Source organism: Vicia villosa, unplaced genomic scaffold, assembly GCF_029867415.1.
Source record: "Vicia villosa cultivar HV-30 ecotype Madison, WI unplaced genomic scaffold, Vvil1.0 ctg.000063F_1_1_1, whole genome shotgun sequence".
NCBI lineage: Eukaryota > Viridiplantae > Streptophyta > Magnoliopsida > Fabales > Fabaceae > Vicia > Vicia villosa.
The window spans coordinates 54376-80978 of NW_026704991.1; the positions used below are offsets into that span (position 1 = coordinate 54376).

General features: G+C 37.5%; 1 protein-coding gene across 1 annotated transcript; it reads left to right on the plus strand.

Moving 5' to 3' along the window:
- The first annotated feature begins 12184 nt into the window (after positions 1 to 12184).
- LOC131623395 (uncharacterized) lies at positions 12185 to 13725 on the plus strand. Its single transcript, XM_058894406.1, has 3 exons — positions 12185 to 12301; positions 12373 to 12458; positions 12576 to 13725. Exons 1-3 carry the CDS (start codon positions 12185 to 12187, stop codon positions 13723 to 13725), a joined length of 1353 nt encoding a protein of 450 aa, XP_058750389.1.
- Positions 13726 to 26603: the final 12878 nt, after the last annotated feature.

Below are 26603 nucleotides of genomic sequence, written 5' to 3' on the forward strand. Positions count from 1 at the left end.
TATTATTGGTTAGAACATTGTTTTTTATACACAAAAAAAAAGTTGTGTATGTTTAAGTTAAGATTCAATTCAACCACTCCGAAATCCTCATAGCAAAGTTCAAATAGTGACTAGTGATTCATAACCACTCATTTCCAATAATGGCTTTTTAAGTGATAAAAGATATTAAATTTATAAATTTAAAGTATTAATTAATATTCTTATATTTTAATGATTCACCGTCAATTTTTTAAGTAAACTAAATTTATGGGGATTTCTTAAAATAACCGTCAAAATCAGGATGATATTTTTTATTTTAATTTGTGGGGATTTTTTAAAACAATCTCATAATAAGTGTCACAGTCATGGATGTTTTTTGTAATAATAGTTTTTAAAATTTTTGATGAAAATATATTGTTTCTCACAAATTTTTCATCCTTTCTGACATTAAATAAATTAAATTTTTATTTATTAAAATATAATAAAATTAAATAATTTTTTAAAATAATTTATCTTTAAAATGATTTTGATGAATATCTTTACAGAATATACCTTTAAAATGATAATATAAAACTGATTTCAAAAATATAATAGCAAAAAGTTGAAACACATTGGTGTTGTACTATTATGACCAGTAATCAAAATAAGAAAAAGTTTAAAGACTATGCTAGAGGTGTTGTTCTATATTATGATATTTAATCAAGATAAGAAAAAGTTTAAAGACTATGCCAGAGAGAAATAAATTACTTTTGTTAATGAAATCAACACTAATGATAAAACTTGTGATTTATTTTAAACCAAATACCAATGCAATGTTTCAAAGGTGATACTTGCAAGACCGATTCTCACACTTATCGGTAATGGGATTTTTTGTTTTCACTTTTTTGTTTATTGAAAATTTACATAGTAGTATTCTTGCTACGGGGCTTAACTTCTTGTGCAAGGAATATTTCGTTTATTTTTTTGGACGTCTGATTTCAACTTGTACATGAGACTAATGAGACTAATATGATCAATACTAGATTAGGATTCATAGCATTCCTCTTGAATATTTGAGTTCCATCCTCTTGAATACATGATTCCAAATTTAATTTTTCTATTAAAAGGGGAATTGGAATCCCTCTAGCCATAGATAAAGCCATTAACCAAAAGAAACAAAATGAATATTAGTGAATCTTAACCTTTTATATTACCGAGTGAGTGGAATATGAGAGAGAAAGTAGAGAGAGAGAGAAAGTGGAGAGAGGGGTGGTAACTTTCGGAACTCACCCGACAAGGAATTTCGCTACCTTAGGACCGTTATAGTTACGGCCGCCGTTCACCGGGGCTTCGGTCGCCAGCTTCCCTGTCATCAAGTCACCAACTTCCTTAACTTCCGGCACTGGGCAGGCGTCAGCCCCCATACACGGTCTTACGACTTTGCAGAGACCTGTGTTTATGGTAAAAAGTCGCCCGGGCCTAGTCACTGCGACCCCCGGAGAACGGCGAGAAAACTCAACCATGGATAACAGTAGGTTCTAAGAAGCTTGATGCGAACAAGTTTGGGAGAAGATGGGACATGGCCAACAAGGGTAAGAGGGTGGCTGATCGTTCCCAATCCTCCTTTTACTTCACATCGTTCCTAGAGAAGATGAAGGCCAGGGACATGTTCGAACTTTTTGAAGAGTATGGTCAGGTGGATGAGGTGATCATTCTTAATAGAAGGAACAAACAAGGGCAGAGATTTGGTTTCACACGGTTTTTCAATGTGACAGACGATACAATGCTGGCTACCAAGCTTGACAACATATTTGTGGGGAAGCAAAAACTCTTTGTCAATATTCCAGGATTTCAGAGGAATGTTAGGGAAAACGTGAAGAAGACTTCTGAAGGGATGAGACACAACTTGGTGCAGTAGGATATAAGAAAGAGGGTATATGCAAGTTTTAGATATGGGAGGTCCTATGCGGGGGTGGTGATGAAGGAGGATGAACAAGTGCGAAGCTCGACTGTCAAACATCAGCTAGTGTACGATAAGATAGAAGAAGAAGATTTCAGAAGGTTTAGTAAAGCATATTTGGGGAAGGTGGCAACGGCAGGATTGACCTACAATATTCAAGATGTGTTTGACATGGAGGGTTATTTTGGGATCAAAGTGACGCCTATGGGAGCAAGACTCTGTTTGCTTGAAGAGAGATGATATGGAGCAGAGTTGAATAATCTTATTGAGAGTGGGGGTTCATGGCTGGAGAAGTGGTTCTTGGAGGTGAAGAAGTGGAAGTCGGGGATGGTGGATGAAGAAAGAGTCACTTGGGTGAAAAATTTTGGGTTCCCTTGCCATGTGTGGAAATAGAGTTTTTTCAGCTTTATAGCCTTACCTTTTGGAACGTTTATTCGAGCTGATAATGAATCTGCTTGCCAAGATAGGTTGGATGTTGCTCGCTTCTTAATTAGAACCAGTTGTCTTTCCATTATCAATGAATCTTTGTCAGTTAAGATTGCAGGAGTTGTGATGAGATTGAAAGTGGTGGAAGACACTCAAGGTCCTCTTAGGGTTTGTATTGCTTCATAATATAAGGAAGATGATAATTGTACTGTTTCATCGGAAGAAGTTTCTGATTCAGACTCTGAACGGGATTTTGCTATTGAAGACGGTGAAGAAGGGAGAGGTCAAGAGACAGAGAGGGACGAAGGCGGTAAAGGGGAGGGTCTCGAGGCTGAAAAAGCCAAAGCTGTTTTTTCTTTTAACATTAATGGAGAAAAGACGTTTTGCATGAAAATGGGAGGCACGACGTCTGATAACTTGTCTGGAAGAGATTTTGGATCTTTTTTAGAGGAGCATCATGAGGGTTATGCTGAGTGAACAGGAGGTGTGACAGGTGTTGTTGGTACAACCTGTCTGTTGAAACATGATAGCAGAGTGGTGAAGGATAGAAAAACACTTAGAAAGGGGGGGGGGTTTGAATAAGTGTAGCTTTAAAACTTAACAGATAAAAATAAATTGCACAGATATTTTTATCCTGGTTCGCTGTTAACTAAGCTACTCCAGTCCACCCCCGCAGAGATGATTTACCTCAACTGAGGATTTAATCCACTAATCGCACGGATTACAATGGTTCTCCACTTAGTCAGCAACTAAGTCTTCCAGAGTCTACTGATCACACACTGATCACTCCAGGAACAACTGCTTAGATACCCTCTAAGACTTTTCTAGAGTATACTGATCCACACGATCACTCTAGTTACAATCTGCTTAGTTCACTCCTAAGACTTCCTAGAGTATTCTGATCAACACGATCACTCTAGTTCCTTACAACTTAATGTAATCAATTCAAGAGTTTACAAATGCTTCTTAAAAGCTATAATCACAAACTGTGATATTTCTCTTAATAGTTTAAGCTTAATCTCACTAATATATTACAACAGCAATGTAGTGAGCTTTGATGAAGATGAAGATTCTGAGTTTAGATTTGAACAGCGTTTCAGCAAGTTAATTTGAATAATCTTGTTCAGAGTCGTTAACCTTGCTTCTCATCAGAACTTCATATTTATAGGCGTTGAGAAGATGACCGTTGAGTGCATTTAATGCTTTGCGTGTTCCGTACAGCATTGCATTTAATGTTATACGCTTTTGTCAACTACCTCGAGCCTTGTTCACGCTGTGTCTACTGACATAGCCTATAGTAGCTTTTAACGTTCCTTTTGTCAGTCAGCGTAGCCTGCCACTTGTACTTTCTTCTGATCTGATGTTTGTGAATACAACGTTTGAAAATCATCAGAGTCAAACAGCTTGGTGCATAGCATCTTCTGATCTTCTGACCTTGAAGTGCTTCTGAGCGTGATACCATCTTCTGAGCTTCAGTGCTTCTGATCTCATGTTCTTCTGATGCTTTCATAGACCCATGTTCTGATTCTGCTTCGACCATCTTCTGATGTCTTGCCAGACCATGTTCTGATGTTGCATGCTGAACCCTTTGAGACAAAGCTTCTGAGCGTTGAATTATGCGTACTCTTTTATATATTTCCTGAAAGGGAAATTGCATTGGATTAGAGTACCATATTATCTTAAGCAAAATTCATATTATTGTTATCATCAAAACTAAGATAATTGATCAGAACAAATCTTGTTCTAACAATCTCCCCCTTTTTGATGATGACAAAAACATATATAAATGATATGAATTTGCGATCAGAAAGAACAGACGGCAAAAGACAAATTACACAGCTATAGCATAAGCATGTGAATATGTCTCCCCCTGAGATTAACAATCTCCCCCTGAGATAAATAATCTCCCCCTGAAATAAATACTTGAAGAACTTTAATAAAAGACTTCCCTGATTATTTCGGTAGAGACGATCACATAAGCTTCTGCCTTCAGAGAATTCATAGCTTCTGACTTCTGCTTCCATTGGACAGCTTCAGAACTAGAATTTCTTTAGATCCCTAGAACACTCACAGCTTCTGATTCCTGCTTCCATCTAGGACAGCTTCAGAACTTGAATTTCTTTGATCTTCTGAACATTCACAGCTTCTGATTTCTGCTTCCATTCAGGACAGCTTCAGAACTTGAATTTCTTTGATCCTCAGAACATTCACAGCTTCTGATTTCTGCTTCCATTCAGGACAGCTTCAGAACTTGAGTTTTCTGGATCTTTTAGAACATTCACATCTTCTGATTTCTGCTTCCCTCGGATAGCTTCAGAACTTTGAATGTCTACTAACATCACTTCATGCTAGATTTGTATCAGAACATTGTTGAATGTACCAGAGCATCATCAGCGCATCTCTACATCCTGAAATGTTACAGAACAAATACTAAACGACAAAAGTCAGCATGAACGAGTCAGAACATAAGATGTATATTCTAACACATTATATGTATCAGAGCTATAACATTATATGTATCAGAGCCATATATATCTCAGAGCTATATAGGCTAAAATAATGTATCAGAGCAAATAGAATTTTGTCAAAAACAAATAGACAAATATGGATCAAATTCTATTATCAGTGCTTCTGATTCATTCTTCTTTCTTGTGAAGCTTGACAGCACTCAGCTTGCTTCAGTTTCCATGGTTTTGCTTCTGTGTTTGCTTTGAAGATTCTCTTCACTTCTTTATACCTGCAAAACACTTAAACCATATAGAACTTGCAGTTCTTGTTAGTTAGTGCAACTGATTAAATCAAATCATTTATCACTTATCTTTCTCCCCCTTTTTGTCATATCATCAAAAAATAGAAAAGATTCAGATGAATAAACAGAACACACGGAGGAAGAAGATGATTTCATTAAGGTTTAAACAACAGGTACAGAGGTACAAGATGATAAGATCAGATGCACAGAAACAAAACAGATGCAAAGAAAAGACAGACACAACACAGACTCAATCTAAGATGGCCCTAGTCTTGACAAGATCTTGGCCAGCATCTCTTTAACATCATTGTTGTGTCCTTCTTGCCTCTCAATGAAAGCATCATACTTGTCATTGAGTGAGCTTTGCTCATCCTGTCTCCTCTGAATTTCTTCAAGAGTCCTTGCAAGACGAGAAGGTTCACCAGAGGAAGCTTCACAGCTTCGATCCACAGGAATGACAACTTGATCTGCAGCTTCCATAGAAGTATCATTTGCTGGGATTTCCTCAACAGGGTCTGATTCAGCAACATGATCTTCAGCATCTGCTTCTTGCATAGAAGCATCTCCATACTCTGCAGCAGGAATTTCAGAGTCTCCATTCTCAAGTGCCTGAAGAATGGCAGCTAGATTCCTTGGAGCAGAAGGACCTTCAACTTCTGGTGGGTCAACAACTTCTGGAATGACCAAGCTTGGGTCTTTCACAGACGGGTTTTCCCTCAGATAGTCAAATAGGGTCTTGAAGTCTCCAAGCAGAACAGGATACTCAGGAATCCAGATAACCATATCTCTGCATGGGTTTGCTTCCATTGCAGCAGCCAGTCTTAACTGTTCCATTTCATCCAAAAAGGGCTTCTCCTCAGCAGCAACACAATTTCTGAGAGGATGGTAGTATATACCATTATCTTCCTCCAGAAGGTAACCAGGGTAACCAGGGGCAGCAGCCACTAGTCTTTTCTGTACTCCCATTGCTTCTACTTGAAAATCCTTGCGAAATCTCTTCCAGATACTTCTTGTAGAAACATCATTCAGACCATTTAGAAAGGCTTCCTTCAGAAGGTCTAAGCCATTGATTACTTCATGTCTGAAGAGTTCCAGGTATGTAGAAGGTTCAGGTTCAGGCGGATTGAAGGTGAATTTGTAGTCAGGGTAGAGAAGACAGTAGGGTTGGGATTTTCTGGTAGGTAATGGATGGGATATAGAAGGTGGAGGTGCGGTGGTTGAGGAAGAGGGGATATCTGAGAGAATGATTGATGAGGTTGGAGTATCAGAAGGGATGGATTGAGGAGAGGGTAGAGTATTTGTAAAGGGAATTGGTGAGGGGGATTTATCAGAAGGAGTTGGTGGAAGAATACTTAAAGGTGTGGGGTTTAGAATGGGAGAGGAGAAGGATGATGGAGAAGAATTTGGTAAAGTGAAGTTTACTTTTGGTTCAGAAGGAGGTGATTGGAGAGAAGGTTTAGGGACAGAAGAAGGTGGAGTATAAACCTGCCTTGAAGATCTGGTTCTGTGAAAGGAGTCTCTGATCCTTTTATTTCTGTGTTCAGAAGATCCTACCTTGTCAGGGTCATAGGTGACTCTCAGCTTCTTGGCTCTCTCAGCCTCATCTTCTTTTGCCTTTCTTTTTAGCCTCGCCTGTCGTTCCTTCTTATCCTTCTTCAGAATATCATCTTTAGACGGGAGTACTCTGCCACGGATCCAAGCAGGATCAACATCTGATTGCTTCCTCACACAATCTTCCAAGTAAAACTTGACAACTTGATCAAGTTCTTTATGAAACAAAGATATGAATCCTTCAACGGCAATTCTTCTTGACAGAATGTCAGGAAAGCTTGTGCACATAACAGGTACATTCTTAATGACTTCCAGTCCGAACAGATCAACACCATTGAAGATGGGACCTTGAGTTACTCCGAGAAAATGCGAGGCATTACGATTTCTGATGGAGTCCACCACTTTGCTTTCAATCAGAATGTCTGAAATCATCCTTCCGAAAGGAATGGTTGTTCTTGGAATATGAGGGTACTTCGCCCTTTCATCTTCTCTTGACTCAAAGATAGAGGTTTTCAGATTCTCAAATAGAATATGAGAGATGTTGATCTCTATCTTTTTGCCAATGCAGAAAAGAGTATACTTGTGAGTCGGACTGATGTAGGAGGAGCAGAGCATCCTTTTTCTATGGTGAAGAGAACCCAGAATAATCTCAGCCCATACTTTATAAAATGGTCTTAAGGTGCCCGTGAAATGAGAATCAGTTCCAAAGACCGTGGAGATTTGTTTTTCGACTGGAGTCCAGTCGACTGTATGGGGTTGAAGACCAGACCAACCTTCTTCATCATCAAGATTGTATAGCTTTCTGATGAGTTTCTCAGTGATAATCACTTCATGCCCTAGCACGAATGAAATGATGGCAGTTGGGGTAACCGTTGCATGTACCCAAAAATCCTTCACAAGTTCAGGATAAATTGGACCAACCAATCTATTAAGATATTTAGACCATCCTTGCTCAAGGATTCTTGCATCACACTGAAAGCCATTTGCTTTAAGGTTGTTGATGTCCACAGCAGATTCACATAGAACTTCCAGTTCTTTCGTGGGTATTAAGCATGTTTTCAATGGAGCATCATTTTTGCTTAAACGGTTCTGTGTGGAAGTGATTCTTTCTTTAGAGATTGATGAACGAGAAGATGGATTCATTATGATGATGCTTTGAGATCAAATCAAGAACTAGGGTTTGAAGAGAGATGCAACGAAAAGAATGCACAGACGAGAGAGAAAGATAGAAAAAGAGGGAATGAAGATGAAGCGGGTTATTTAAAAAGATTTAAAAAGAAATTAATATGCATTTAATGAGAAATGACATTAGGAGAGAGAACTCAGTAAATGAAATGATTTAATACAGTTACCTAGGTCGGCGTCCTTTCAACTGCACGCTTTGTGCTAACCGTACAGACACGTGTTCATCATCAGAAAGTAGATGACAGCTGTATTAAGAATAGACTTTACGCCTTCAGATTCTGATTACTGCTTCTGAGTTGATCTAGTTTCTCTTCTGGAAATACTCCTTCTGAAGTGTGCTGATATAAGTCTGAATGATCTTCTGATCCATTACTTCTGATATGCACAGCTTCTGGAGGTTCACTTCTTTGTTCTGCAGCTTCTGATAGGATAAAACTGTATCTGCAGAGATTCTTAAACAACGTTGTTTCATCAGAAACAAGTTTATCATCAAACCAGACATTTAGATTCGTCCACAATAAATGTTTCAATTTTGTATATTCTGTAGCATTTAGAGCATTCAGAGTATCCAAGAAGGAAACACCATTGCTTTTAGAAACAAAACAAATGGTTTCAAGACAGATAAACTTTCTCTTCTGATCTTCTACCAACATGGTTTCTTCAACAGCTTTAAGTACCAGAACTTGAAAGACAGTCCTTCTTTCCTTCAAGTGTTGAGAGCATCTTGAGTCCAGGTGTCATGACATGTTGAATGTTGTCTTCTTTGTCACCAAGAGAATCTGCAAAAGAGACAATCTTTTTCTTTGGTACCCACATCTTCTTGGGTTCTTTCTTGTTAGTTCTCCTCAAGTTCTGATTGAACTTGGGTTTGACATTATAAGCAATAGGAGGAACAACATGATAATTTTTAGTGTGAGTCTCATGATATTTCCTAGGTTGTGTCACATGCTTTTTGGTGTTGTTATGTGAAAGCTTTGAGCATGTGAAGTGTGCCTAATATCATGGGAGTGGCCATACTTGAACTGATCATACAATGGCTTGTATGTGAGTTTCATTTCATCAACAGGTTCAAGTTTGTATGGGGTTTCACCCTCATAACCAATGCCAACTCTTTTGTTTCCAGACACGGCATATATCATAGAAGCTAGCTGACTTCTGCCAATACTTCTAGATAAGAACTTCCTGAAACTTAAATCATATTCTTTCAGAATATGGTTTAGACTAGGAGTGGATTTTTCTGAGTCAGAAGAAGATCCAACATCATTGGATAATTTTAAAAGTTTTTCTTTTAATTCAGAATTCTCCAACTCAAGCTTCTTTGTTTCAAATTCAAATAGCTTTTTCAGCTTTTTGTATTTGATATAAATCTGAGACTTGGATTCCAGAAGTTCAGTTAACCCGGAAACTAACTCATCTCTAGTAAGTTCAGAAAATACCTCTTCAGAATCTGATTCTGATGTAGATTCTGATCCGTCATCTTCTGTCGCCATCAGCGCACAGTTGGCCTGCTCATCTTCAGAGTCTGAATCATCTTCTGACTCATCCCAGGTTGCCATAAGACTTTTCTTCTTATGAAACTTCTTCTTGGGATTTTCCTTCTGAAGATTTGGACATTCATTCCTGAAGTGTCCTGGCTCATTGCATTCATAGCACATGACCTTCTTCTTGTCAGATCTTCTGTCATCAGAAGATTCTCCATGTTCAAATCTCTTTGAACTTCTGAAGCCTCTGAACTTCCTTTGCTTGGTCTTCCAGAGTTGATTTAGCCTTCTGGAGATCAAAGACAGTTCATCTTCTTCTTCAGATTCTGATTCTTCAGGATCTTCTTCTCTAGCCTGAAAAGCGTTAGTGCATTTCTTGATATTTGATTTTAATGCAATAGACTTACCTTTCTTTTGAGGCTCATTTGCGTCCAGCTCTATTTCATGACTTCTCAAGGCACTGATGAGCTCTTCCAGAGAAACTTCATTCAGATTCTTTGCAATCTTGAATGCAGTCACCATAGGACCCCATCTTCTGGGTAAGCTTCTGATGATCTTCTTTACATGATCAGCCTTGGTGTATCCCTTGTCAAGAACTCTCAATCCAGCAGTAAGAGTTTGAAATCTTGAAAACATCTTTTCAATGTCTTCATCATCCTCCATCTTGAAGGCTTCATACTTCTGGATTAAGGCTAGAGCTTTAGTCTCCTTGACTTGAGCATTTTCTTCATGAGTCATTTTCAAGGACTCATATATGTCATAGGCTGTTTCCCTGTTAGATATCTTCTCATACTCAGCATGAGAGATAGCATTCAGCAAAACAGTTCTGCATTTATGATGATTCCTGAAAAGCTTTTTCTGATCATCATTCATTTCTTGCCTTGTCAGCTTTACGCCTCTGGCATTTACTGGATGTTTGTAACCATCCATCAGAAGATCCCATAGATCACCATCTAGACCAAGAAAGTAACTTTCCAGTTTATCTTTCCAGTATTCAAAGTTTTCACCATCAAATACCGGCGGTCTAGTATAACCATTGTTACCGTTGTATTGCTCAGCAGAGCCAGATGTAGATGCAGGTGTATTTGTTGGAGTTTCACCAGCCATCTTTTAATGAAGCGTTTTTCTCTTCCTGAATCTTTTCTAAACACGGTTAAGTGCTTGCACCTTAGAACCGGCGCTCTGATGCCAATTGAAGGATAGAAAAACACTTAGAAAGGGGGGGGGGGTTTGAATAAGTGTAGCTTTAAAACTTAACAGATAAAAATAAATTGCACAGATATTTTTATCCTGGTTCGCTGTTAACTAAGCTACTCCAGTCCACCCCCGCAGAGATGATTTACCTCAACTGAGGATTTAATCCACTAATCGCACGGATTACAATGGTTCTCCACTTAGTCAGCAACTAAGTCTTCCAGAGTCTACTGATCACACACTGATCACTCCAGGAACAACTGCTTAGATACCCTCTAAGACTTTTCTAGAGTATACTGATCCACACGATCACTCTAGTTACAATCTGCTTAGTTCACTCCTAAGACTTCCTAGAGTATTCTGATCAACACGATCACTCTAGTTCCTTACAACTTAATGTAATCAATTCAAGAGTTTACAAATGCTTCTTAAAAGCTATAATCACAAACTGTGATATTTCTCTTAATCGTTTTAGCTTAATCTCACTAATATATTACAACAGCAATGTAGTGAGCTTTGATGAAGATGAAGATTCTGAGTTTAGATTTGAACAGCGTTTCAGCAAGTTAATTTGAATAATCTTGTTCAGAGTCGTTAACCTTGCTTCTCATCAGAACTTCATATTTATAGGCATTGAGAAGATGACCGTTGAGTGCATTTAATGCTTTGCGTGTTCCGTACAGCATTGCATTTAATGTTATACGCTTTTGTCAACTACCTCGAGCCTTGTTCACGCTGTGTCTACTGACATAGCCTTTAGTAGCTTTTAACGTTCCTTTTGTCAGTCAGCGTAGCCTGCCACTTGTACTTTCTTCTGATTTGATGTTTGTGAATACAACGTTTGAAAATCATCAGAGTCAAACAGCTTGGTGCATAGCATCTTCTGATCTTCTGACCTTGAAGTGCTTCTGAGCGTGATACCATCTTCTGAGCTTCAGTGCTTCTGATCTCATGTTCTTCTGATGCTTTCATAGACCCATGTTCTGATTCTGCTTCGACCATCTTCTGATGTCTTGCCAGACCATGTTCTGATGTTGCATGCTGAACCCTTTGAGACAAAGCTTCTGAGCGTTGAATTATGCGTACTCTTTTATATATTTCCTGAAAGGGAAATTGCATTGGATTAGAGTACCATATTATCTTAAGCAAAATTCATATTATTGTTATCATCAAAACTAAGATAATTGATCAGAACAAATCTTGTTCTAACAAGTGGGTCCCTTGAAGCACACTAATTCCACGAAAGAAGGAAATAGGCACTTGTCAAGTAATCTGAGGAGAGAGACGCGAAGGAAAGTTACTGAAGCATTGGGTCAATTTTATTCGGCATTAAAAGGAATTTGGCCGGTTCTGCGAAAGGCCCACTCGGTGGGAGATGTACCCTTTGCGTTGAATGAGGAATGTTCTAAATCCTCTCGTGCAAATCACGTGAAGGGTAAGGCAACGTTTGGTTCTTTTCATTAGACTGGGGAATAATCAGAAGGACACCATTTGGATATTTCCAGATCCGCTTTTGAACCTCTACGAAGACAGGAAGTTTAGGCTTGTAAAAAACCTTAAGCAGTTGTGGCTGGTAGAAACACTATCCAGCAAACAGAGGCATCCCCTGAAACAATTTCTGATTCGTGCTTGGTGAAGGTTAATGACAAAATGAAGAAGAGTTACTCTTAAGATTTGGCGATGAGGCTATGGTCCAAGGCTGCGGCTTTTGGAATCATTGGGTGCGAAAAAGATGGTGTGTATGTGGATGCTATAAAGGAGATGGAATCAAGGAACGACATCTCTTCTGTTAAGCAGGTAGTACCTTCGACTATTTCTTAATGAATGTTGTTTCGTATAATTTGCGGGGATGTGGTTCTGTGTTGAAGAGGAAGCGTTTTAGCCAATTGATTAAAAAGGAGAAATTTGGTCTCTGCCTTGTTCAAGAAACCAAGTTACAGAAGGTTGATGAGAGGTTGATTTATGAGCTATGGGGAGGATCAGATGTGGTGTGATGTTTTAAAGCGTCAGATGGTAGATCAGGGGGTATGATATCTCTTTGGTGTCGATGGTTATTCGAATTGAACTTCAGTTTTGTGGGGGAAAGGTTTATTGGGCTGAACGTTCTGTGGAAGGGAGTTAATATTTATGTTATAAATGTTTATGCTGCTTGCTGTATTCAAAGAAAGAGGAGATTTTGGAGTGACATGCTGAATTTTAAGGAGAAGTTTCTGGAGGGTGAATGGTGTGTTGGAGGGGATTTTAATGCAATTAAAGTTGAGGCCAAAAGAAGGGGTTGTTCGAGAGCAGTTAATTGTACTGAGATGGATGAGTTTAATAGTTTTATGAATAGAATGGAGTTAGTTGATGTGGGGTTAGTTGGAAGGAATTTCTCTTGGTTTAGTTTTGATGGAACTTGCTGTAGCCGAATTTGCCGCTTTTTATTGACGGAAGGTTTGTTAGATTTGTGGAAAGTGGAGAATCAGGTGATAGGGAGTAGGGAGCTTTCAGACCATTTTCCCATTTGGTTTAAAGGGAATGTGCGTAATTGGGGGCCTAAACCGTTTAAAATTTTCAACGCTTGGATGAAACATGCTGAATTCTACTCTTTTGTTGAAAAGTGTTGGCTTGATGCACCTATAAGTAATAGATTTATTTATCCTTTCAAGGAAAAACTTAAGTTTCTTCGTAGTAAACTTCGGGTGTGGAATGTGAAGGTTTTCGATCTTTTGGATCTTCAAGAAGAGAATGCTTTCAAAGAATTAAATGCTTTGGATTTTGCGATGATGGGCGATAATCCGGTGGATATTGATTCATTGGCCATCAATCGTTTAATGGCTTCAAAAAAAATGTGGGAGGTGGTGCGTCATAAGGAGAGTTTTTTACGTCAAAAGGCACGGGCTCTTTGGTTAAAGGATGGTGATTCCAATTCGCGATTCTTTCATAAGGTAATCAATAGCCGTAATATAAGGAATAAGGTTGATAGTTGGATAGATGATGTGGGGGTGGTCAAGGAAGAGGTTAGAAGGCATTTCGAAAGTAGATTTTCCGAAAATACTTATTCAAGGCCGATTTTAGAAGGGGTTAATTTTGTCGCCTTATCGTCGGATGATTCTTTAAATCTTGAGGGGATGTTTTTGGAGGAGGAAGTGAAGGATGTTATTTGGAGTTCTGATGGTGATAAGAGCCCGGGGCCGGATGGTTTTAACATGGGTTTTTACAAGGTTTGTTGGCCGTTTTAAAAAAATGATATTATGGATTGTGTCAACGGGTTCTTTGAATTTGCAACACTTCCTAAAGCAATTACCGCCTCTTTTCTTGCTCTAATTCCAAAAGTGGAAAATCCGAGTTGTTTGGATGAGTTTAGAACAATTTGTCTAATCGGTAGTCTGTATCGGATTCTTGCTAAGTTGCTTGCTAATAGATTGAAGAAGGTGATTGGAAAGCTAGTTTCGAATTGTCAATCGGCTTTTGTGGCGGGAAGGAATATGTTAGATGGAGTGGTGATTGTGAATGAAATTTTGGATATGGCAAAAAAGCAAAACTTGGAATGTATGATGGTGAAAGTTGATTTTGAGAAGGCGTATGATTGTGTGTCGTGGGATTACTTGAGATTTTTGTTGCGAAGGATGGGTTTTGGAACTAGATGGATGAGTTGGATGGAAGCTTTGGTGTTTAATAGCACAGTGTCTATTCTTGTTAATGGTAGCCCGACGAGAGATTTTATTGTTACTAGGGGTCTTCGGCAAGGGGATCCTTTTTCCCCTTTTCTCTTTCTTTTAGTGGCGGAAGGTTTGTCGGCTTTGATGAGGAAAGCGTCGGTTTTGGGTAATTATGGTGGATTAAAAGTTGGCCATCATTTGCATTTTGAGATTCTTCAATCTGCGGATGATACACTTTTAATTGGAGACGGATCGAGGAATAATCTTTGGAGTATTAAGGCCATTCTTAGGGGGTTTGAGTTGGTATCCGGTCTTCGGGTAAATTTATCAAAGAGTTTGTTGGTGGGGGTTAATTTGGAGGCGGATTTGATTCAAGCGGCTTCAACTTTTCTTAATTGCGAGGTGGGTTCCTCTTCCTTTTCTTTTCTTGGAATACTGATAGGTGTTAATCATAGAAGGAAGGAGATGTGGAGACCGATTGTTTCTAAGTTGCGTAGAAGATTGGATTCATGGAGATATAAGCATTTTTAATTGGTGGTAGAGTTACTCTCTTAAATTCGGTTTTGTCTAGTATTCCCATCTATCTTTTCTCATTTTACAAAGCTCCTAAAGTGGTCATAAAGGACACTATCAAGATTCAAAGGTGTTTTCTTTGGGGTGGGGTGGAAGGGGAGAAGAAGGTGAGTTGGATTGGGTGGAATACGGTTTGTATTACAAAGAAGGAGGGAGGTTTAAGAGTGAAGCATTGTGGGATGTTCAATATGGTGTTGCTTAGAAAATGGAGATGAAGGATATTGAGTGAAAAAAATCTTTTATGGACTAACCTTCTTTCTTGCAGGTACGGTGACATAACAAGGACTATGCTCTCAAACTCGTCCATTCACAAAAGAAATAAGGTTTCGCTTTAGTGGAAGGATATTTGCATGATAGGCTCGGGAGGAGTGGGACCGTTGGAGAATTGGTTTTCTTCTTCCATTCTTAGCAAACTTGGTAATGGAGACATTATTGATTTTTGGTTAGACAGGTGGTTGAGGGGTATTCCTTTTTGTGATCGATTTCCGTCTCTTTTTAGTTTTGCCGATCCTTTGTGTTCAAAAGTGAGTGATAATGGCTTTTGGATTTCTGGTTCTCGGGTTTGGCGGATTAATTTCATCGAGTCCTTTGGAGGGGAAATAGATGGTGAAAGTGTGGAGTCTCTTTTACCTATTTTAGGTGGGAATGAACCAAAAGTTGGTGTAGATGATACTTTCATGTGGTGGAAAAACTCGACGGGGTTTTCGGTTAAGAATGTCTACCTAATGGTTTTGGAAGGGAATGGCCGGGGTTCGACTCTTGATGATAATCTCTTAAAGGCCTTGAATGGTCTTTGGAAAACTAAAATTCCAAGTAAGATTTTAATTTTTGGTTGGAGACTCTTGTTAAATAGAATTCCGATGAAGGATAATTTGGCAAAACGGAAGATTTTGGTGGATCCGTTGCTTTTGTTGTGTCCGCTTTATGGAAAGGAGGAGGAAAATGCGGAGCATCTCTTTGCTTTGTGTCCGGTATCTCTTCAATGGTGGCATATGTTTTGTGATTGGCTTCGGATTGATGGTGCAATCTTTTCGGGTAATCTTTTTAATCGCCTTTGTTCGTTGGAGTCTATTTGTAGAATCAAATATAAGATTAATAGTAGATGGTTTTTTGGGTTGGCTTTTTGTTGGGGGGTTTGGAATTGTAGAAATGAGATTACTTTTAATAATGTCTTGATGTGTAATTTTGATGCGCTTGGGATGATGAAATTAGTAGCTTGGGAATGGTTCTTATGTTCATACAATTCTAGAGACTCCATTTATTGGGTTGATTGGCGTGTCAATCCAACTCTTTGTTTCTCTTTGTAGGTGGAGGTGTGGTTTTTCTTTTTAATTGCATGATTAGGTTATTCTTTATTGCTTTCTAGAAATTGCACGCCATTAGGGTTTCTTTTGGTAGCGATTTATTGTAAAGGTATAAGTTTTATTAGAATTGACACTTTGATTTTGGACCCATTTGTTTGGGCTTTTTAAAAAAAAAGATTTTAATAGTGTTACATAATTTTGTGTAAAAAAATTTTACAAATAAACTTTTCATAAAAGCTTCAAATGAAAATTTAGTTTGTATAGTTCTTAAAATGTTATTTTAGGTATTTTATCTTGTTATCGAAATTTTTTTTGGATATCAAAATTTCAAAAAATCACTTAATTGTGAAGCTATTTCAAATAGATTTTCATAAAAATCATTTTTGAAATACAACTTTTTGAAAAAATTGCGATTTTGACCATGTTTTGGTCTTCAATAATGTATATTTATGCTATAGGATGTCAAAATTAGTGTTTCAATTTAGAAAAAATGAATATAAATTTTTTTTGTAATATTTTAAAAAACAATTTTGTAAAATCTCTTTTCAAAAATATAAAGAAAAAAAATCTATTTTTTAAAGCTAAAACAAACACGCCCTTTGCTTATTGTGGACTAACTTGAAAATTGTGGTTGTAGAGTTCACTAAGTGGGAATATTGTAAAATCACACTACTTGTGTATTTTGTTAACTATCCAATACATTGTTAGTTTTTACATTTGGTTGAATTTGATTGTCAATCTTGATTGTGTTGTGAGCTGTTTACCTCTCCATATGTCAATTCCAATCGATGAGCTAAATTGCCCTATTTGAAAAAATGTTTCCGCTACAAAAAGTTAATTTTGTTTTTGAAACTCATGTAAAACATTTTTAAACTATTTTTAAATCGATTTTTTTTTTGTGAAAGGTCTATTCACCCCTCTCTATATTGTTTTTTTACCCATATTCACACACTACAATTGGCTTATAGTTGATCTTTTTATAAAGTCTAAGTGACTCGAAAGTTTGTGAATATGGGTGATGAAGATCGGAAGAGCGTATATTAAATCAATTTCAAAATATTGCCTCACAAAATCCACTTACATTCCCTCGGATTCTCCTAAAAATCGATGTGTTTTCTCTATTGCATGAATATTTCATAGAACTAGACTATAACTTTTCATTAACCTATCAACAAATACTCTAACTGCATCGTCATTCTCTTCACAAAAATTCTAAGCGATTTTCATCAAAAAACTTCCAACATCAACTCAAACATCATCTCTTTTCAACATCAATTATTCCAACACCAACTCGTTGTAGCTTCGTCATCACATTTGAAGTACGTAACTCACCACTGAAATATTGTTTATCATTGAAATGGTGATAGTTCTTACAAAATAGAAACGATGTCATGTACTAACTATAAATAGCGTAACTTGTGTTGTGTAACTAGAAATGGCCATGACTTGTGTTTTGTAACTAGTAATGATTGTGACTTGTTTTGTGTTCAAGTTTTTTGTGATAGAGATGATTTCTCCCATTGTGTATGTTTTATTTTAGCACTTGTAAGTCCAAGTTGATACACTATTAAAATAATTTGCAGTATCCTATTATGGAGACAATGAACTTAAACTAAATTTTAGTACACAAATGTGACCAATTAATTTCACATTTTATTTCACATCTCTTTAAGAGCATCTCTAATTGTTTTATTTTTTCAAGAAATTTATTTTAAAACTTGTACCTTGATAAAAGGTCATTACAATGCTGTAACTAAAGGTGTCAACATGGAATACCAGACCTTAAACTGACTGGCCTTGTGGGACTCGAGCATTTTAGGATCAGGCCAAAAATAATTGTTGTAATCAACTACCTATCATTGAAAAATGCCACTAAAAATCCTATATTACCCATTAACTCAAATTTCATTTACACTACAAAATACTCTTTTTCGTAATTTACTAAATAAAATGTTACTAACAAATCAAATGTTTCCTTTCGTCCAAGTGACACTTAATATTTTCAAAATTTATGGGGTCCTCTTCGTTACCCGGGGAAAGCTTTTGTTCATAGGGTCCACTTCATTCTCTCTTTCTCGTGTACCCTCTTTCTCCCTCTCTTTCCTATCAATCGTATTTCTCTCTCTATTCTTCCTTTCTTCTTTCCTCTTTCTCCCTCTTTTTTCCTTCATTCATCTTTCTCTCTCTCTTCTTATCCCTTCAAACTCTACCAGATTCATCACTCTCTTTGGTGCCTTAAATCATTTCTCGGTCATCTCCATGACATATCCATTCAACATTTCAAGGATTTGTTCATTGAAAATGGTAAGATCATCTCGTCCATCTTTAAATCGGTTTACATTTTTCTTCCTTTTCGTTTTTCATTTTTCGTTTACGTTTTCGTTATTGTTTCATCAGTTCTATTTTGATTATAAATCTCTTCAAAAATGTTCTAATAAGCTTCCACTCTCGAGAAATGTTCCGTTTTCGATGTGCAATGGGTGTGTAAGATATGTTTATTTTTTGGTCCTTTGTAGTGATTCTGATTTGATGATATCTTATGATGTTGTTTGGTTTGATTGTAGGAAGAAAGGGGTATCTGTTTGATTTACAGGTTACTTTTACGGTTAGGTTTGATGATTTTCGGATTAACAAATTTAAGATTGTTTTGTTTTTGGTTAGGTTATGCTTATTAGGGTTTAGTGAAACTATTAGCATAGAAGCAACCGCCAGAGAAGAAGAAAAAATGGATAGATTCAATGGCGGTAGTGTTTGTTGTGTCCACAGAGATGCTTATGAGACAATTGCTGAAGCTGGATGGTATTAACGCTGAAGGTGAAGCGAAGTTGCAGAGAAAATACGAGGTAAAATTTTTGGTGTTACAAAAATTGTTGCTTCGGTTGTATTGGAAAAAAAAGGAAAAACCCTCTTTGAGGGTTCATATTATACATCGGTTTTTGGTTGATTTATTTGAATTTATTTATTGACGTAATTCTTGATTTATTTGAATTTATCTATTGACGTAATACTTTGGATTCCTTTCATACAAGTGCATCGCGTGCAGAACGCCGTGGATACTTTGGATTCCTTGAAGGCAAGAAACTCCAAACTTTTTAGCAACATTGCTTCAGTTAGTCTTGTAACAACCCAATGGGAGACCTTTTGTTGGAACAGAATTTTAGAAACACTCTCGACTCCTGAATCGGAAGCTTGAATGCTTCAACCTCATGGTCTTAAATGTTGAAAAGTACCAGCTCAGCAAAATCACTAGACCACAATGTTGCAACTGTTGGATACTGGACAAAATCACTAGACCATGTGAACAAAACCACATATAGGATCTTTCGCCACATGTCTCCAAGTATCCTTTTGAAGAACTAGCTTTTGTTGGGGTTTATTTTGATACTTTAAATTGAAATCAAGTGTTGTATTTGCATTTATGCTAGATAAGCCAGAAATTGACATCAAGTGTGCCAAACTTATGACCCCGAGTTGGGATGAGAAAGATAAAGGGGAGATTTGCAACCACATTTTGTGTCTGAAAATTTGGAAAACGCTGCACAGAAAAATGAATTGCAAAAAGCTAATACTGTTACATTTTACTCTATCTGTCTAACATTTTACTCTCATATGCCGCTCATATACATGTCTAACATATACCTGTCTAACATATATCTGTCTAACATTTTTCACTCTCATATACCTGTCTAACATGAATGGTTACATCACTAGACCATCTCGACATTATTACGGTTTCGCATCAACTTATGATTCTGAGATGGTTTTGGTTTCGCATCACTAGACCATAGTGTTGCAGATGTTGGATACTGTCTTGCTTGGAGAGTGCAATATTCTTGCAAGTCAGTGGAAAGAAGTTGGTTTTGCATCACTAGACCATAGTTTCACATCAACTTATCTTTCGATTGCCTCTAACTTTTGGTATTAATGTATTATAAGTTTTTATTGTATTAACAACAAGAAGAAAGGGAGATAGAGAGAGAGAGTGGAGGGGACTTAAACAACATTCCCTCAAAGTAGGAGGAACAAGAACACATGAGCATTGGCATAATTTTCCAGTGGGAACTGGGTACAATAAGCAGGGCAACCTTGCACTTTGGCCCTTTTTATTCTTATCTCTTTAGACTTGAAGCTACTTTTGGGCTTTTCAGTGTAAATAATTGAATTTTATTTGTGAAGATATTGATTTTGAAAAGTCCATTTTTATTGTGACATGTTTTACTTTCAGTATCCTAAGTCTGCACGATGGACATCTCCTTGTGATTCATTCTTCTTGAGTGGGTTCTTATTTTGTATGATTATTTTTCTAACATCAAACACCGCAAGATGCACCGCTGATACTTGTGAGAAGTTGGGCACGTCTTTAAAGCTCGTCTTTGGGGATAATTTGTGTACCTCTTCATTGTTGAGGGTTACTAGTACTTCGAAACATCTATTAACAACGACGCTAGAAAGAAGATATTGGCTTTGGAACACGGGATCAGTAAAATCCCAGAAGCAGCGAAGGAGTGCAAAAATGAGGGCTCATGATTATTGGTTCTTTCAATATTAGGGGTGGAGGAAGCATCTTAAAGAGGAAGAGGGTTAACCAGATTCTGATCAAAGGTAAGGCTGACATTTTCCTAATTCAGGAATCCAAATTGACTATCGTCGATGCCAGCATAATTAATAGCTTTTGGCCAAAGGAGAAAGTGGGATGGTCTTTTTCTAGCTCCCAGGGGGCCTCAGGCGGTCTGATAACAATGTGGAGGGAAGATTCTTGCATGGTTCTGCACAGTTTCAAGGGAGAAGGTTATTTAGGAATTAAATTAATCAGAAGAGGAAAGTTTTATTATGTCGTCAACGTCTATTCCTCTTGTCTCATCAATCAAAAAAGGATGCTTTGGAAGGAGTTACTCGAGCTGAAAGATAAGTATTCAGATGGAGAATGGTGTTTAGGAGGAGATTTTAACGCAATCACGAATAGCAGGGAAAGGCGAGGATCCAAGTATCACGGTAGGAAAACGGAGATGAGGGAATTTGCAGATTTTATATCAGCTACATCTCTTATTGATGTGCAGTGCAAAGGAAAGGCTTTTAGTTGGTACAACGGAGACGGAAATTCGATGAGCAGAATCGACAGGTTTCTATTATCCAATTCTTTGATATCAGATTGGGGTATTGTCGGGCAAATCATTGATAAGGGGGACATTTCAGACCACTGTCCGATCTGGCTCTCTATCGATCATCACGATTGGGGACCCAAACCTTTTCGTGTCAAGGACGCCTGGTTCGATGATGAAGCTTTTTTATCTTTTGTTGAAAAAGAGTGGAATTGTTTAGATGTCAGGGGCAGAAGTGATTATGTTCTCAAGGAGAAGCTGAGGTTGCTTAAATCTCGACTAAGCATTTGGGACAGGGAAGTTTTCAATAGAGTGAATCAAGACATTGACGAAGGTATCGACGTGATCAATGAGGTGGATTGTTTGCTCGAGAGCTGCAAGGAGGAAATGATTAAGGAGATTGTGGTGAAGAGGAGTGAAGCCGTATCTAAGTTATGGCAGAATTTATCTTTGAAAGATAATTTAGTGAAGCAGAAAAGCAGATCAGATTGGGCTTGCCATGGGGACTTAAATTCTCGGTTTTTTCACAACTGCTTGAAGGATAGATACAGAAGAAACCATTTAGGTCCTTTAGTCTCGGAAGGAGGCATGTTGGAATCGGTCGCTGAGATAAAAGAGGAAGTGTGGAATTTTTACGCAAAGCTGTACACTGAAACTGATTCCAACAGGCCAGTGTTGAATGGAATCAGTTTTAAGGTCTTATCAGTGGAGGACGTTTCTATGCTGGAAATGCCTTTTACCGAGGCTGAGATCCGGAAAGCTGTGTGGGATTGTGAGGGCTCTAAAAGTCCTGGCCTGGACGGATTCAACCTCAATTTCGTCAAGAAATGTTGGAGTTTTTTGAAAGGTGATTTCATTAGGCTCTTCATGGATTTTCATTCATCGGGAACTTTATCCAAGGCCATTTTGTCTTCTTTTCTTACTATTATTCCGAAAAAAGACAATCCTTTGGGCTTAGGTGACTATCGGCCGATTTGCCTCGTAGGTTGCATTTACAAGGTTTTGGCGAAAGTTTTGGCAGCAAGACTGAAAGTGGTTCTGGGAACCATCGTGTCGGAGTCTCAGAGTGCGTTCGTGCCAGGGAGGCAAATCCTCGATGGAGTTTTGATCGCAAATGAAGTTATGGATCACGCAAAGAAATCTAAACTAAGTACTTTACTTTTCAAAGTCGATTTCGAGAAGGCATATGATCGCGTGTGTTGGGATTATCTGAAGTTCGTTATGAGGAGGATGGGTTTTGGCAATCGTTGGATGAAGTGGATGAATGCAACGGTCTTTTCTAGTTGGATGTCAATTTTGGTGAATGGAAGCGCAACCAAGGAGTTCAAAGCCGGCAGAGGACTCCGCCAAGGAGATCCCTTATCTCCTTTCTTGTTTGTTCTTGCAGCTGAAGGTCTCTCAGGCATCGTTAAGAAAACAGTGGCTGTAGGCGAATTTCAAGGTATTAAGATGGGGACGGCGTGTGAAGTGGACATTATCCAATTTGCTGACGACACACTCTTGTTGGGGCCTGCTTCTTGGAAACAGATTTGGGCTTTAAAAGCTATGTTAAGAGCCTTTGAAGTCGTTTCGGGATTAGGTGTGAATTACAATAAATGCAGGTTGATAGGCATTCATACCAGTGATCGTTTTTTAGAGGCTGCAGCCTATTTTTTATCTTGCAGGATCGATTCAAGCTCTTTCAACTTTCTCGGCATACCGATAGGATGCAACATGGGACAGTGCCACTATTGGAATCCGTTGTTACAGAAGGTAAAAAGGAAGCTGGACAATTGGAAAAACAAATGCTTAAGTATAGGAGGCCGCATCACTTTGCTGAAATCGGTCCTATCGAGCATTACTATTTATCAATTGTCTTTTTACAAGGCTCCGAAGAAGGTGTGTAAGGAAATCCAAAGAATCCAATCTAATTTCTTATGGGGAGAAAAGGAGGGCAAGAGGAAGGTTCACTGGGTCGGTTGGGAGAGAATTTGTCAGCCTATGGAGAAGGGAGGTATAGGGGTGAAAACCGTAGAAGTGTTTAACAAGGCTTTATTATTTAAATGGGTGTGGAGAATTTTGAAGGGCAAAGATGAATTGTGGATGAAGGTGCTGGGGGCGAGGTACGGCAATATCCGGTACGCTGTCACAACAGGTTCGGTCTTAGGAGGTTCAAAGATAAATTCAGCTTGGTGGAATAACATTATTAAGCTAGACCACGACTCTATGACGCCGGTTTTGTTAGGTAATGTGTATTATAAGCATGGGCAGGGAGATACGATTCTGTTTTGGGAATCGATTTGGTGGGGCGACGATAGTTTTAGGGATGTTTTTCCGGACTGTTATGCAGCAAGCAACTCAAAGGGTAAGAAATTATCAGAGATGGGGAGGTGGAACGGATCTAATTGGGAGTGGGGAGATTTGGATTTCGAGAGCACTACTCAGGGCGAAATTTCTATCAACGGTCAGCATGCCTTATTGGCCATGTTAGTTTCAATTGCGCCGTTGAGAGACTCCCAGGACAGAATGCATTGGAGTTTTGATGAGGACCAAGGCTACACGGCAAAAGGAGGATACGACATGATGGCAGGTAGCGCGGAGGTGGAGGATTTGGACATAGACTTAAAGAAAGCTCTTAGTATTTCATGGACTACTGATGTGCCCTTTAAGGTGAGAGCTTTCATTTGGAGATGCTTTCTTGACAGAGCTGCAACCAAAGATCAAATGCGTAGACGAGGTATTCCGGTTCCAAATTCTGACTACAATTGTGTTTTTTGTTTGAATGCTACTGAATCTCTATCCCATCTTCTGTTCTTATGCCCGTTTTCTGGCTTGATTTGGAGAAACATTTTCCAATGGTTGGGGTGGTCGCCGGGGTTCGACCCATGTGTTTGGAACAATTTCTTACTGTGGGGGAATAGTTTCAGGAAATTCAGTAACAGTAGGAGAAAGGATGGGATTATTTGGGCGGCGGTTGTGTGGAATTTATGGAAGTTAAGGAATAGTGTGATTTTCAAGGAAGGAAATTGTAATTTAGACGACTGTGTGTGGGACATAAAATTCACGGCGTGGAAATGGTTGACTATCGGTAAAATTGTGATTTCCAAGTGTAATTTCTACGAATTTAGTAGAAACCCGCTGTTTTACTTTAAGTAGATGTCACTTGGCTTGTAATTTTATCTTTGTGCTTTTCGAGCTTTTGTAAGTGGGTTCGAGTACCCCTAGTACTCGTTTTTAGTAAAATCCTCGCTTATAAAAAAACATTTTGCATATATTTTTATTCAACTTGGGTATTCTATGATATTATTTGATGGTGATTATATGATAATATTACTAGACGTGCTGTTACTTATTATATTATTTCTTATTAGATAAGATATATTATTAAATATTAGATTAGATATCTTATTGTTTTGAATTCAATGCCAAGAACAAAGTATCAAACAAGGGAAAAGAATAAAGAACAAGGAAGAAGAAGAACACAAAAATTGGTTATAACTGCTGTTATTTTACTTTCTCTTAGAAAACAAGATTACAACTTTACAAGAATAACAAATAACCTCTCTCACCCTAAATTAGGATTTGCAGCATCCAATGTTGAGAGACTAATATGCTATTTATAATAAAACCTAACATACTAACTAATGGGATTTTTCCACAAGGCCCATTACACAAGCTAACTTAAAAAATTAGGGTTTAAACACTAAAACCTAATTTAACATGCTAACAACCCTAGCATCTCCGACACCAGCATGTGAACAACCTTCGACTTCATGCTTAATCCCGTCGAACCAAGAATCCACCCTTCGACCATACTAGAGTTTGATTCAATATCTCACATTTATTAAATATATATGCAGCCTGGGATTAAATATCTTATTATATATGTCTTGTATGGATGAAACATGTGATTTTATATGGCCTGATGGTGTTTTGATTGTTACTGATATACTGTCTTGTTTGGAGAGTGAAATATTTTTGCAATTCAGTGGAAAGAAGTTGGTTTCGCATCACTAGACCATAGTTTCACATCAATATTACGGTTTTGCATCAACTTATGATTCTGAGCTGGTTTTGGTTTCACATCAACTTATAAACTCTCTAATTTCTTCGATTAGTTTTTGTGGGAATTATGTATTCTCTATAATGTTTGTAATTATGAGTCTTTTTCCATAAGTAAAAGTCTGCTATACCACATGAGCATAGGCATTAACTACATAAGATCTTCGATTTACATAAAGGAGTACTTCTGTAAAATACAAGTGTGGAGTTGTGTTAATCCCATGTTGGTTGACAATGAGTTAAATAAAGACAATACATGCTCTTTAGATTTAGATTTGGCTTACCAGTAAATGGTATTTCAGTAGTAGGAACATGAATTTAACATAGGGTGATGCAATACGAATATCTGGAGAAAAAGTTAGCCATTCTTTTCAATGTTGGAGATTAGAGAATTTGTTGGTGACACACATTGATGTGGTTTGTAGTTTATTTGGAGTTTTACAATATTCTAATTGTTGTTCTAATTACACGCTTGCTGTTCTAATTTTTGTACTAATTATTGTAGGACTATACATAGCATTGCCTTTCGTTAACTACACGCTTGAAGACCTAATTGTTGTAGGACTATACATAGTCATTGCCTTCGCAGAGAGCATAAACTAGCTGATGACTTACAACATGCTAAAATTAAGGGAGATATAATTGGCCTCTCTTTGTAAAATTGTCTCCAAATTGAAAAATATTTAAAAATGGTAATTTATTACCTATTTAAAAATGGTCAATTATTGATAATGGTTTTAATATACTATTCATTTGTAGGATTAAAGTGCATTATACAAATACATTTATCATTTTATATTTACAAGTGCTTCTAAATAAATTATGTACTAATTAAAATTAATGGACCTGTGCGGACGCACGGGTCTTCTACTAGTATTGATTCAAAAACTACTACCCAAGTCTGACCTTGTACGTGTTTTGGACTACCTGTTCCTAGACAAACTATTTTTAATTATTTTTTAATCAAAAATTTAAATAAAACCTCATGCTATTTATTATAAATATAATACATGTCTAAACTCATAATTCTATTAGTTTACACGCAATACATTTCTTAATGGTATAAAATAATATTTAAATATTTATCATAAATATTTAATGTAAGACAAATTAATAGAATATGAGAAAATTGTGAAGTAAAACACAACAATTGATTATCAATTCGATTATACTAACATGCAATATTTTAAAAATAAAGATTAAAAAGAATAAAGATAAAGTTCAATGAGGTCAGAAAAATCAATATGTTAATTTGGAGTGAGATAATATAGGTATTAAAATAATTTTTAAAAATTTATATCTATGCGGGCCTTGACGGGTTACCTGCGACTCATACAGACTAGCAAATCCTATAACTTATCAGAATTGACAGACCTCCCTATATGAGCTACCCCACTATAACAACTCTAGCTACAACATACTTATGCATCTCATACACATT